The 13298-nt window shown below is 39.5% G+C and overlaps 1 protein-coding gene across 1 annotated transcript; it reads left to right on the top strand.

Annotated features, from left to right (window-relative positions):
* The first annotated feature begins 1089 nt into the window (after positions 1–1089).
* Positions 1090–8510, top strand: LOC129760772 (neprilysin-1-like). Its single transcript, XM_055758435.1, has 7 exons — positions 1090–1174; positions 6172–6465; positions 6530–6788; positions 6848–7778; positions 7833–7992; positions 8057–8124; positions 8450–8510. The coding sequence occupies exons 2-6, from the start codon at positions 6240–6242 to the stop codon at positions 8107–8109; spliced, it is 1629 nt and encodes a 542-aa protein (XP_055614410.1). The 5' UTR covers positions 1090–1174; positions 6172–6239; the 3' UTR covers positions 8110–8124; positions 8450–8510.
* The last annotated feature ends 4788 nt before the right edge of the window (positions 8511–13298 follow it).

Consider the following 13298-nt stretch of genomic DNA (forward strand, 5'->3'; position numbering starts at 1 on the left):
CATGTTGACCAACGCCCGGTGTCATCAATGTTGTTGACGATTTTAACACGAACATGGGGAAAAATTTAACTAATTCTGATTCTTTGGTAATATTTCTCTAATTTTCTCTTGAATAACTTTTATTTAAAATTTGTTAAAGTTGTCCATAAATCATCTTGTTTTTTCCTAATATTTATGTTACGCCATTATGTCAAACGTTTGAACATTTTAACACGTGTGCTGAGCAAATTTGAAATTCTGATCTGCAGCGGAGGTTAATAGTTCCACATAAAGGGGTCAATAATTTATCAAAACTATTGCAGCTGCACGATGACACGAACCTCCCCCAAAAATTGGTTATACAGCATAATTTATTTCCCATAACGTAATGTTCTAGTCTTTGCAGGTAATCATCTAGGGTTGACGCCACAAAACAAACAACAACAACAACAGGGACAGCATCAAAATCACCACACCAGCAACCATCTCAATGGGCCCGATTTCCCGGACTCGCAGCCTCCACCCCTGGCCTCATACCTGGTGGGAGTCCAATCAAGGTAATGAGCGATGCCATTGATTTTTGGGGGGAGATGTGGGGGTGTGTTTTGCTTCTGTTTGAGCTTCATTCAACCGGACATCAATGTCACTGCCAGGTGGAGTCACATGTGATTTGGTTTGATGAAACTTCAGATATTATTTGTAAGGAGAAAAACCTAGCTTATATTCTGGGGGAAAATATATTTTCTGTTCCCGGCCATTAAAGCACGGACTCCTAGTATTTTTGTTGTTTATACAAATTTCAAAATTTAAGAAATATTAAAATTTTTATGAGTCTGTACTCTAAGGAGTCTCTTCTTTCATCGAACGAAAATAATCATGAATGGATATCAAAGAACATCTTTTCATAGTTATTTGATGAAGTAATCAACCAAATTGAGCCTTTTAATCATCTTCCCAGAATAAACATCAAACTGTAACAGAAAAGGAGCCATTTCTTCGACGTACTCAAATCAAGACCATCTCTAACTCTATTGTTTATTTTTTCCCACACGCACACACACATTATCTACCTTTGGGCGGAAACTTCCTACAACCTGCAGATTCCGGCGACGCTATTACCACAAGTCGATTTTCGTGGCCCTCATCCTGGTGATCGTGATTCTTCTGATAGCCATTATCGTAATTGCCTGTCTTTGTAAGTAAAAATTCATTCAGTTTTTTCCTTTCACTTTCGTTGGGTTTCATTTGTGGCAGGTAGGAGCCGACCATTTTCAATCGATTAAGAAGGTTGCCATTCACAAGTCTCTCAGACCGACAACGGTCCAATTCCCGGAATGGATCTTTCTTTTTCCGAAATTAACCCGTTTGCTCGAGTAATCACTCTAAATTGGACAGACGTGGAGGTAGAAGAATTTTTCGGGGGTCGAGGTTACAATTTACAAAAAAAAAACAAATTCATTTATAAAAACTTGAAAAGTAGCTGAGAGCCACATCAGTTTTACGGTGGTGAATATATTTGAATGGTTCAGTACTCAAAGATTCAATTCGATCTACGATATATGAATTATTATTACGATTACACGGCATTTTATAAACAATTTCTAGATGTTACAGATTTTGATACTTTATCACAAATATAAATTTATATCATTCAGCAATTTTGATAATTCGTGAAGTTTTAGAAATTAACCAATTTTTAAAATTCCATACAATTTAAAAAAAATTTATAATTTGTTTAAGATTTGATACTACAGTCTGTTACATAGAAAAGTAGTCACTGAGTGAAAATTAAAATACCCATTACGGAAATTCTTTTCACTATTGATTCATTTCACCAAAAACTTCAATGCGAATATATTGATAGCAGGTCTTATTTCCCTCAGCATTAACAATAGCTTTACATCTTCGCGGCATAATTTGGACATGGTTTTGCGCATATTTTTCTTAAAACTACCTCCAAATTTTGTGAATCTGGCAGACAAGTAACTTCAAATTGCAAGGTCGATTCTGCATCTTCATTTGAACCCAAACATTTTCAATTGGATTGGCATCAGGCGACTGAGACAGCCAATCCAAAGTCACAACCTTGCACAGTGAACGAAAATTATCAAGTTCGGTTATTTATTTTACCGAACTTTTTAGTTCTGTTATTTTGAAAAAGTTGGTAATTTATGATTTTGACGTTTATTTTCTACCGAACTTGATTTATCGATTCTTGACTTACCGAAGTTCATCAAGATATATGTAAACAAATCGGATTGTCATCTATTGTTCGGTAAAGCAAAACTGTAAAACATTCTTAACGTCATGTGCGATTAGTGGCATCTCGCTTGCGCCAGAAATAAAGCAACGTCAGATGGAAAATAAGAAAATTTCTCGAGTGCATTCTAATTTCTGTCGCACGGTTAATTTGCTGAGAAATATTTAGTTTTTGCTTGTGGTCATGAGGAAATGATCGATGTTAAAAGCTTCAAAATGGAATGCTTTCTGTCATTTTCAGTTGTAACTATTGAGTTTTTTCCATCACACTTGATGCAAACATTTAAAAGAAAAAATAATAAAATCGAAGCGAGTAATAAAATTGAAGCGTCCTTTGGAAATGCCGGTAATATTGTGAATTTAAATAAAATTTTTAGACACGTCGCTGGTGAACTGGCAACAAAAAAAAGTAGAAGAGGTAGTAATTAAGCTACGACCGCTAAACGTAGAATTACGCAATTCTTTTCTTCAATAATAGAACTTATGGTGTTTTTTGCCGAAATGACCAACATATGACAGTGTAAAAATGGCAATATATGAGTGACAAATTTCAAACATATAACAGAATTTAACCTTGTGACATAAACTTATCACCAGAAATAATCTGAGCATCGGACCATGCAACACAATCTGAATATGCAATATAATCTCGACCATGTGACATAATCCAACCATGTGACACAATCCGATCATGCAACACAATCGACCATGTGACATAATCCGATCATGCAACATAATCGGATCATGCACCATGGATAATCGGACCATGTGAACTAATCCGTCCATGCAACATAATCCGACCATGTTACAATCCGACCATTCAACATAATCGGACCATGTGACATAATCGACCATGTGACAAAAATTGACCATGTGACATAATCCGATCATGCAACATAATCGGACCATATGACATAATCGGATCATTCAACATAATCGGACCATGCGACATAATCCGACCATGTGTAAATCGATCATGCAACAAAATCAACCATGTGACAAAATCGGATCATGCAACATAAACGGACCATGTGACATAATCCGGCCATGCAACATAATCGGACTATGTGACAAAATCCGATCATGCAACATAATCGGACCATGTGACATAATCCGACCATGTGACAAAAATTGACCATATGACATAATCCGATCATGCAACATAATCGGACCATGTGACATAATCCGATCATGCAACATAATTGGACCATGTGACATAATCCGACCATGCAACATAATCGACCATAAGACATAATCCGAACATGCAACATAATCGAACATGTGATATAATCCGACCATGTGACATAATCCAACCGTGCAACATAATCTACCATGTGACATAAATCGACCATGACATAATCCGATCATGCAACATAATCGGACCATGCGACATAATCTGACCATGTGACATAATCGGATCATGCAACATAACCGGACCATGTGAACTAATCCAGCCATGCAACATAATTGGATCATGTGAACCAAACCGGCCATGCAACATAATTGGATCATGTGACATAATCCGAACATGCAACATAATCGGACTGAGTGACATAATCCGACCATGCGACACAATCCGATCATGCAACATAATCGGACTATGTGACATAATCCAACCATGTGACATAATCCGACAATGTGACATAATCCGACCATGTGACATAATCCGACCATGTGACATAATCCGATCATGCAACATAATCGGACCATGTGACATAAATCGACCATGCGACATAATCGATCATGTGACATAATCGGAACATGCAACATAAATCGACCATGTGAAATAATCGGTTCATGTGACATAATCGGGTCATGCAACATAATCGGACCATGCGACATAATTCGACCATGCAACATAATCGGGTCATGCAACATAATCGTACCATGCAACATAAGGTCATGCAACATAATCGGACCATGTGACATAACCGGCTCATGCAACATAATCGGACTATGCAACATAAGGTCATGCAACATAATCGACCATGTGACATAAATTGACCATGTAACATAATCGGACCATGCAACATAATCGGACCATGTGACATAATCGGACCATGCAACATAATCGGACCATGTGACATAATCCGATCATGCAACATAATCGGACCATGTGACATAATTCGACCATGCAACATAATTCGACCATGCAACATAATCGCCCATGTGACATAATCGACCATGTGACATAATCCGACCATGTGACATAGTCCGATCATGCAACATAATCGGACTGTGTGACATAATCCAACCATGCAACATAATCGACCATGTGACATAAATCGACCATGTGACATAATACCAACATGCAACATAAACGACCATGTGATATAAATCGACCATGTGACATAAATCGACCATGTGACATAATCCGATCATGCAACATAATCAGACCATGTGATATAATCGGGTCATGCAACATAATCGTACCATGCAACATAATTCGACCATGCAACATAATCGGACCATGTGACATTATCGGATCATGCAACATAATCCGATCATGCAACATGATTGGACCACGTGACATAATCCGACCATGCAACATAATCGAACCATGTGACATAATCCGACCATGCAACATAATCGGACCATGCAACATAATCGAACCATGTGACATAATCCGATCATGCAACATAATCGGACCGTGTGACATAATCGGATCATGCAACATAATCCGATCATGCAACATAATCGGACCATGTGACATAATCCAACCATGCAACATAATCGAACCATGTTACATAATCCGACCATGCAACATAATCGGACTATTCGACTTTGTGACAGAATTTGACAAACAACGCCACTTGCGATGACCTGTAGGATCCACTGGACGCCTCCGCCGCTGGCTGTCTACGCTGCTGCCCGTCATCGCTTGTCACCGTCAACGCTGCTCACTGGTCCACGGTTGCCACTGAACTACTGCCAATCGATATCTGAGTCGGATTACCACTGGTGGGCAGCCTTGCCAGATCTACGGATTTCTCCGTAGTTCTACGGATTTTAAGCATTTATACGGAGCTACGGATCGATGCTCGAAATCTACGGGCTTTCAGCATTTCCTACGGATTTTCGAAAAAATTCAAGGGATTCTGCGGATAAATGAAAATTCTACCTGACGACCAAAAAAAAAAAGGTCATCAAGTTTTATTTTGCCGAAATCAGTACATTATTATAGTGAGGCGTCAGAAAGTGTGATCAGAATGTGGGATTAGAATGTGAGACGTGAAATATTGAAAATAAGACGGGAGACGAGATACATCAGTTGTGAGATCCAACATGTGAGACGTGACAAGGGGAAAGGCGTGAAATGCAAAAAGATGAGACATAAGCCGTGAAAGGTTGTCTTCTCACCTGACATTAAAAGTGAGAAGGTGAAGTTAGACAAGAGACGCCACGAAGATGACAGGATGAGAAATGAAACGTTAGACGTGAGAAAATATGACTTTTAGTCTAATATGAAGGAGAAACGTGAGCCGTGATATTTGGGCGTGATACATGAGACATGATACGTGAATTTCTAAGTGATTTTGCATTTCTTTTTCAATATTAAGACTATTTTCATAATTTCAACGACGTCACCGATTTTAAATGCCGACCAATATGACCATTTACCAAATACTACGATTAGAGTTTTTTTACTATTGAATTTTTTTTTTCGAAGCTATGACCTATTTTTTTAATCCTTTGAGTATACCGACAATTAAATTATGTTAAAAATATGTTTTTTCTACAGTTTGTTGTATTTCAAATTTTAAAACCAACTTTTTAAAAGTATCCTTTTCCCAATGAATTTAGACATACGGCCATTTCCGGCTTTTAAATTTTGACTTGCTGGTTTCGTCTTCCGATTTAAAATTTCTATCATTCAAAATTCTATTCCAAATGGTTCATTATACAATTCAACTAATATTATCTACCTTCTAGTGCACTTCCCGTCGGAAGTTTGTCGTAGCCCGGAATGCCTGCGATCGGCGGCGGACCTGCAGCAGAGCATGGACCTCACCGTGGATCCGTGCGAAGATTTCTACCAGTACACTTGCGGCAAATGGGACTCGGAACATCCTCGCCCGGATAGCTACACCAGCTACGATTGGTTCACGGAGCGACAGGCTCGGGTACTGCGGAACATCCGAACCCATCTGCAACGGAACAGTTCCAGCAGCGATCCGAAACCGGTGGTTCAGTCCCGGATCCTGTATCAAGCCTGCATGAATCTCAGTAAGGCTTCTTGAGCTTAATTATTTAGTAAGTTCCTAAAGCGCAAGATGATTATCTTTTCCAGGTGCAATGGACAAAGCGGGCTACAAGCCTGTGTTCGATATGTTAAAGCAGCTGGATCTTCCGAGCTATCCAACCATATTGAACGTCACAAAAGTCGATTACGAGGGATACAGCTTCGATTGGGTTCAATCGCTGGCCCGGGTAGAACAACTGCTTGGGTTGGACATCATGTTTGGTTTTGAAATTACTCCGGATCCTAGGGATCGAGACTTCAACCGGTTGGTCTTGGGTAGCCCCGAGACGAATTCGGATCTACCGTTGTAAGTATGGCAGGTTTGGGTGTTATCGCAACTTGTACTATTTCTGTGTTTTACTTCAGCAACTCCATACTCCTGAAAAACATCACCCGGATAAAGCATAGGTTAACCGTAAGTGAGGATGGGGATCCAGAAGACGATGATCCGGATGAAGAGGATAGTCAACTGACGAAAGCCTACAAAAAGTTCATGGTCGAAGTGATGAAAATTTTAGTCAACAGTACCAACTCCAAGCTGGATGTGGAATCCATTTCCGAAAACTTTGACAAAGCAGCCTCTGTTTACATCAAAATGTCCGAATCACTTATGAAGATCTACAACCTAGCGGACAATGCCTCAAGGACAAACAATACGGAAGATCGTCTCAACCTGGACGACATAGTCTACCTCAACGTGAACGACCTGCAGAACATCACCGATAGCCACCTGGCACCCAGGGAACCTCTCCCTATCTGGGAACATTACCTCAACAAAGTGTTCGACGGACTACCTGAAGCGGGACCAAACTTTCACGATGATCAAATCATGACCAGCAGCTCCGACATCTACTACCTCAAACTGCTGGTGGATTATCTGTCAAAGACCCCACTGGTGCACATCGAATTATTCATCTGGTGGACCGTAGTGGAGGAGCTGATTCTTCACACGACCAGTGAGATCAGGCGATTACACAGCGACTACTATCGGGCTACCGTATCGGTCGAAGGCTTCACGACTCGAACGCTGTACTGCACCGGTGCCGTCAACAAGCTGATGGGGATGGCCGTTAGCTATGCAATCAGCGACCAACATTTCCTGCAGAACACGAAACCGAAGGTCGAAGCGATGCTCCGCTACATCCAGGAAGCTTTCGAACGACTGGTACGAGACACCACCTGGATGGATTGGAAGACCAAACGATCGACCCTGGAGAAATCGAGGGCCATGCGAAGTTTGATTGGCTTTCCGGAGTGGATTCTGGAACCGAAGAAGTTGGAAGAATTCTACGACAAGGTAGGTAGTTCAGCAGTTACACGGCTAGTAGATTTCAACTGATTTTTTTTTCAGGTCGAAGTCCGTACAGATCAGCACCTGGCTAACATGGTTCAAATCGTTCAACTGCGCAACATCAACAAACTCCGAAAGTGGAGGTTGAAGAACACGCTCAGTTGGGAGACTGTTCCTACAAATGTTAATGCGTTCCACACCTTTCAAGATAATGCTATCAGTAGGTGTCAATCAACTTTCGGAGAAACCTATAGACGTTAAAAACTTTATTTTCCTTTAAACAGCAATTCCGATCGCTATTCTACAGTATCCCTTCTACCATCGAGGCCTCGAGTAAGAAGAATGAATGCTGGTTTGTGCAATAGTTTTCTTTTTCTCTGGCACCAAAACAAATACAAAAACTCTCACTGAACAGCGCGCGCACATACACAGCACATCCATGTTCATTGTTTGCACCCGAAATTCATACTCACTAACCGAGTGTGATCCTTTTTGCGAAACAAACGAGGACCTGTGCATCTACAGGGTCTCCCAGCTTGATCGCTCACCCATCAAGGCAAGTTTCCATTACCAACGCTTCCAGGGGAAAAAATGGCAACTCACTGTGATGTTTTCTGTCGAGATGTGTTTTTGACACATAGATCATTCACGAATTCTACATTGATTGCTTTTTTCAGAGCGCTTAATTACGGATCGATTGGTACCATTTTGGGACATGAACTGACCCATGGATTTGATGACAGTGGTGAGTAATTTTCAAGGCTTTGTTTTAATAAGATGAGGCCCTTTTCCTTTTCTCGATCGCAGTTATTTGTAGATTCTGTAGCAGGAAAGATCAATTTTGCAAATCTGGCGATAAACCTTTCCCAGCAAAGCATTTTTAGCTACCAACCTACCTAAGGGTCCGGCGTCGATTGTCATACGCATAGGACTGAAATAAAATATTTCGCCAGTAAAAATTTTCGTCAACTGTGCGGATTTCAGCGGCTAGACTACGCCGTCACAAGCTTCTGGACCTGCCTCTTCCTCGATGCCCATCTGAGTTCCAGTCAACCGCCTCTCTGCAAATCTCATTTTCATCTCTTCGCAGCGTGTACCCAATCCATCTCCACCCACGTTCCCGAATCACGATTTCTAGCCCCTTTTTATGACATCGGCAAGTGCATGAAGTGCAACGTTTGAGATCCAGTTGCCAGGCCACCAAGCGCGGATGATATTCCGCAGGCAGCGATTCACAAAAACTTGCAGTTTTCGCGTCGTCACCGCATATGTGCACCAAGTTTCACACCCGTACAGCAATACGGATTTGACGTTTGAGTTGAAGATTCGGATCTTAGTTCGTAGAGAGATCTGGCGTGAGCGCCAGATGTTTCGGAGACTCGCAAACGGAAATCGGGCCTTTCTGATCCGGGTTTCGATGTCTTTCCTGGTACCACCATCAGGCGTTATCTGGCTACCAAGATACTGGAAGCACTCCACTTTCTCAACCTGTTGCCTAGCTACCACCAAATCGGAACGATTTTCTGTATTGAACTTAATCAACTTGGTCTTTCCGAAATTGACTTTGAGTCCTGCTGCCTTGGAGCTTTCGATGAGGTCGTCGAGATAGCTCTGCATATCCCGTTGTCTTTTGGCGAGCAAAACAATATCGTCTGCCAAATCAAGGTTGTTTAGTTGCTCCATTGTTGAAAGACTCCACGGCAATCCTCGGTTCGGTGCAAAGACAATCGACCTAGTCAGGATCTCATCCATTACGATGCTGCAGGTTCTGTTATCGATTGCTATTTGTGACTCGGAAGAGTTGTTAAAAATACCCAGTCCAACGATTGAGCTGATCTGTTCGATCTGTCAACAGCTGACCTACTCGGTCTTTCAGTGGCATTCTAGAGATAGTCTTTGCGTCACTGAGGCGGCGAAAAATGTCATACAGTAATTAGATATCTCCAATGCATTGGTAATGGCAGCGACGTTTTCTCTCTCTTCCGCTAGAGAGTTTGTCCAGGCTCTGTTGTCTCGTCTTGTATTTTTACAGATCTGCATATCGTAAGCGAGCGGCTGCTTTGGTTGAGCCGGTACATGCCTGTCTCAATTCCGACTTTCTCCTTTCTCCTATCATCGACTAAATTTAAGTAACAAAATTTGGAAAATTGAGAATGTGGCATCCAGGGTTTTCAACATTTTTTTCAAAAATCAGGCAACGTAAAAGTAACGAAAATTTCGTTCGAAGTGATGACCTTTTTTTTGGACTTCGCTCAGCATTTTTACTCTAACATGTGTTTGCGCCTACTTGGCTGAATAATTCTACTGAATCAAAGCAATCGAAACATTACCTTTAATTCCCTTGTTTAAATAAGAATTAAAGGAAATCTTTCGATTGCTTTGATTCAGCCACATTTTCACTTCCGCATTGGTACCTAATCCAGTTGCTTACTATCCGTTTTTCATTACATTCGCAAAATTCAAGCTATATCAGGCTTATTTTAAAAAAATAGAGAAATTCAAGGCTTTTCATGTTGTCAGGCTGAGCCTCGAAAAATCAGGCAAATCCTGAAAAATCAGGCACATTGGCATCTCTGAAGGCATCCTAAGCATGGCTCTGAGCTGAGAGCCATTAAAGAGAAACTGTAGCAATCGCTGGCTTAACTGATCCCTCAAGTATTAAAATATTGATGAGGAAAGTTTAGCGTTTTTTTTTTTTTGTTTTTTATTTTGTCTATAATGAAAACTTGAACACTGAAACGGAAATCCTGGTTCTTCACAAAAACGTGTATTAACATTCACAAATGTTCGCAAGAGTCTTGCTAAGTTTTGGGCGTTTTGACCCAATTTCATCCAATCGAGATAAAACGACCGAGCTATTGTCTGATCGAAGCTGAGAAGAAAACGTTCAAATTCCTTAAATACGTAACAGTGTTGCCAGATCTACGGATTTCGCCGCAGATCTTGAGCACTTCTACGGATCTACGGATCGATGTTCGAAATCTACGGATTTTCAGCATTCCCTATGGATTTTCTACGGATTTTAAAATTGTCAGGGAATTATACGGAGTAACTAAAGTTGTACCTGACGACCAAAAAAATGGGTCATATAAAGTTAAAAATCAGTACATTTTTCTTATTTTTCCTAACCTCCGGATTTGAGAGGTTTGCAATCCGGCAACGCTAATGCGCAATAGTTTATTTAATTTCCATTTACAACCAGTCTAAACATTTGAGCTTGAGCTTGCTTTCAGTTACGGTCCACCTACGGACAACATCAAGTTTTTGTCGTTCTCATTTTTCTCCAATTCTCATTTTATTGACTTTCTAAACTCATATCCTGTCTGAAACTCATGGTAAGATAAATCAATCTTTTCAATTTTTCTCACTCACGTTAAGATAAACAAATTTTTCAAATTTTTCTAATACCAAATTTTTAAGAGCTTGAAATTTTGCTATCTTTTTGAAGCTGATTTAAATTTTCCTGGTACAACATTTATGATTTTTAAGTTTATTGCAATTTCATAAATCATTTTATCTACGTCTTCTGCACTCAGAGGAAATCTTATTATAAATTTCATAAGATACATCTTATGAACCACTTTTTTGCGTCCAAACTAATTTTTCATAAGAGTCTTATGAAATTCTTTCAATTTTCATACGATGTTCTTATGAAAAATAGAAGAAACGGCATTGTGAAAAAATGATGAACACATTCATTCATAGCATCAGTTTTTTTTCATCATCTAACAGTACAAAGCAATAGCCAGTTCATAGTTATTATAGTTTTCCTTTAATGTTAAATGTTATTGTTATCTCCGGAATGGTAAGTTCGATTTGATGTTTTTGGTGTGAACGTTGAATATATTAGTAAACTAAAATACATTATTTGTTTACTTTTCAGCAAGCTGATCGGCAAAAACGAAAGGTCGAAGATTAAGATGCGGCAAAAAAAAACTTTGATGGAGCCGTCTGTTGATGCGCTGCTGATGGAGACAATGCAGGATTTAATTTTAAACGAATTTTGCAAACAATAAAGTGAATGTTTTCAGCACGAAATATCGAGAATTTTTCTTATTAGAAAGTGATTTACTATTTCCATAAGAATCTCTTATGAAAAGCAACAACCTCTCATTGAAGTAGGCGTTCATCTTCAGAATTCATTCGCGTCATAAGACAATCTTATGAATTTCATTAATTTTTCTTATGGCGCCACTTCATAAGAGAATCTTATGGCATACATAATAGTATTTTTCTGAGTGTGTAATTGTGTGTTCATTTTCTATCTGATTTCGGCTATCGATAAGCGATTTGTGTTATTATTTTCGGAATATCAAACTGTTGCAACATTTTTTGAGATCTTAAATGAAATTTTCAATTTCAATCTACATTTATTAAAATTTTGGACATGGAGACAAACTTTTATTTTTAATTTACTTTTATTAACTCAATCTATAGGATCGCTCATGGAAAGTTATACACCCAAAATTCAGCCTCTATGCCAATCGTGAGTAATCAATATCATAGCATCATTAGCATACCAACAGATCGCGACCAGGGATGATTCGATTTGCAACTGCCGACATTAACCTGCTAGTGCAACCGCATTGCGTATGACTGAAAGAAACAGAATAAAAACGTTTTCATGTCCCTCCCTATCGCATCACAAGACTAAGGAGGATAAAAATGAATATCGGCCAACACCAGGCAGTCATGTGAACCGAGCACTGTGCTTGTGTATGTAGAAAAGTAAAAAAAAAACATTCCCGTATTTTAATCCACCGGCAAACCCAGGCCAAGCTGCCGGCTTTAGCAGCTGTGCGTGTGTATGAAACGCAGGAAGTAAGCAAAACACAAGCTTCGTTCAATGGATGGTAAAAATCGGTTTCAACTGGTTTCTGTCAACTGGTAGATGTTCAACGAGCTAATGTTTTGGTCGAAACTAGTCAGGTCGTTGTTCAATGGAGCAAGTAGAAACTAGTCGAAACCAATCCAGCTCGGCAGAAGGATTCGTTTCGACCTGGTAGAAATCAGTCGAAATCAATTGGAAAGAGACAGGTGATCAACTGTCAATCCATTTCTACTTGTTTCGACCCGTTTCGACTACACTCAGGCAAATTCTTATTATAATTTTCATAAGATGCATCTTATGAACCGCTTTAAAATAATGTTTCATAAGAGTCTTATGAAATTCTTAAAATTTTCATACGATGTTCTTATGAAAAATAGAAGAAACGGCATTGTGAAAAAATAATGAACACATTCATTCATAGCATCAGATTTTTTTCATCATCTAACAGTACGAAGCAATCGCCAGTTCATAGTTATTAATTATAATTTTCCTTCAATGTTAAATTTTATTGTTATCTCCGGAATGGTAAGTTCGATTTGATGTTTTTGGTGTGAACGTTTACTGAAATACATTATTTGTTTACTTTTCAGCAAGCTGATCAGCAAAAAACGAAAGGTCGAAGATTAAGATGCGGCTAAAAAAAACTTTGATGGAGCCGTCTGTTGATGCGCTGCTGATGGTGACCATGAATGATT

The sequence above is a fragment of the Uranotaenia lowii genome, unplaced genomic scaffold, assembly GCF_029784155.1.
Source record: "Uranotaenia lowii strain MFRU-FL unplaced genomic scaffold, ASM2978415v1 HiC_scaffold_758, whole genome shotgun sequence".
In the NCBI taxonomy this organism is placed as follows: Eukaryota; Metazoa; Arthropoda; class Insecta; order Diptera; family Culicidae; genus Uranotaenia; species Uranotaenia lowii.

What these genes read in the sequence shown, in the direction of transcription:
- LOC129760772 (XM_055758435.1), top strand. Translation starts at nt 6,240, where the DNA reads ATGGACCTCACCGTGGATCCGTGCGAAGATTTCTACCAGTACACTTGC. An exon ending in ACGAATTCGGATCTACCGTT is followed by an intron (nt 6,789 to 6,847) that starts GTAAGTATGGCA and finishes GTTTTACTTCAG; the next exon opens with CAACTCCATACTCCTGAAAA. An exon ending in TGGAAGAATTCTACGACAAG is followed by an intron (nt 7,779 to 7,832) that starts GTAGGTAGTTCA and finishes TTTTTTTTTCAG; the next exon opens with GTCGAAGTCCGTACAGATCA.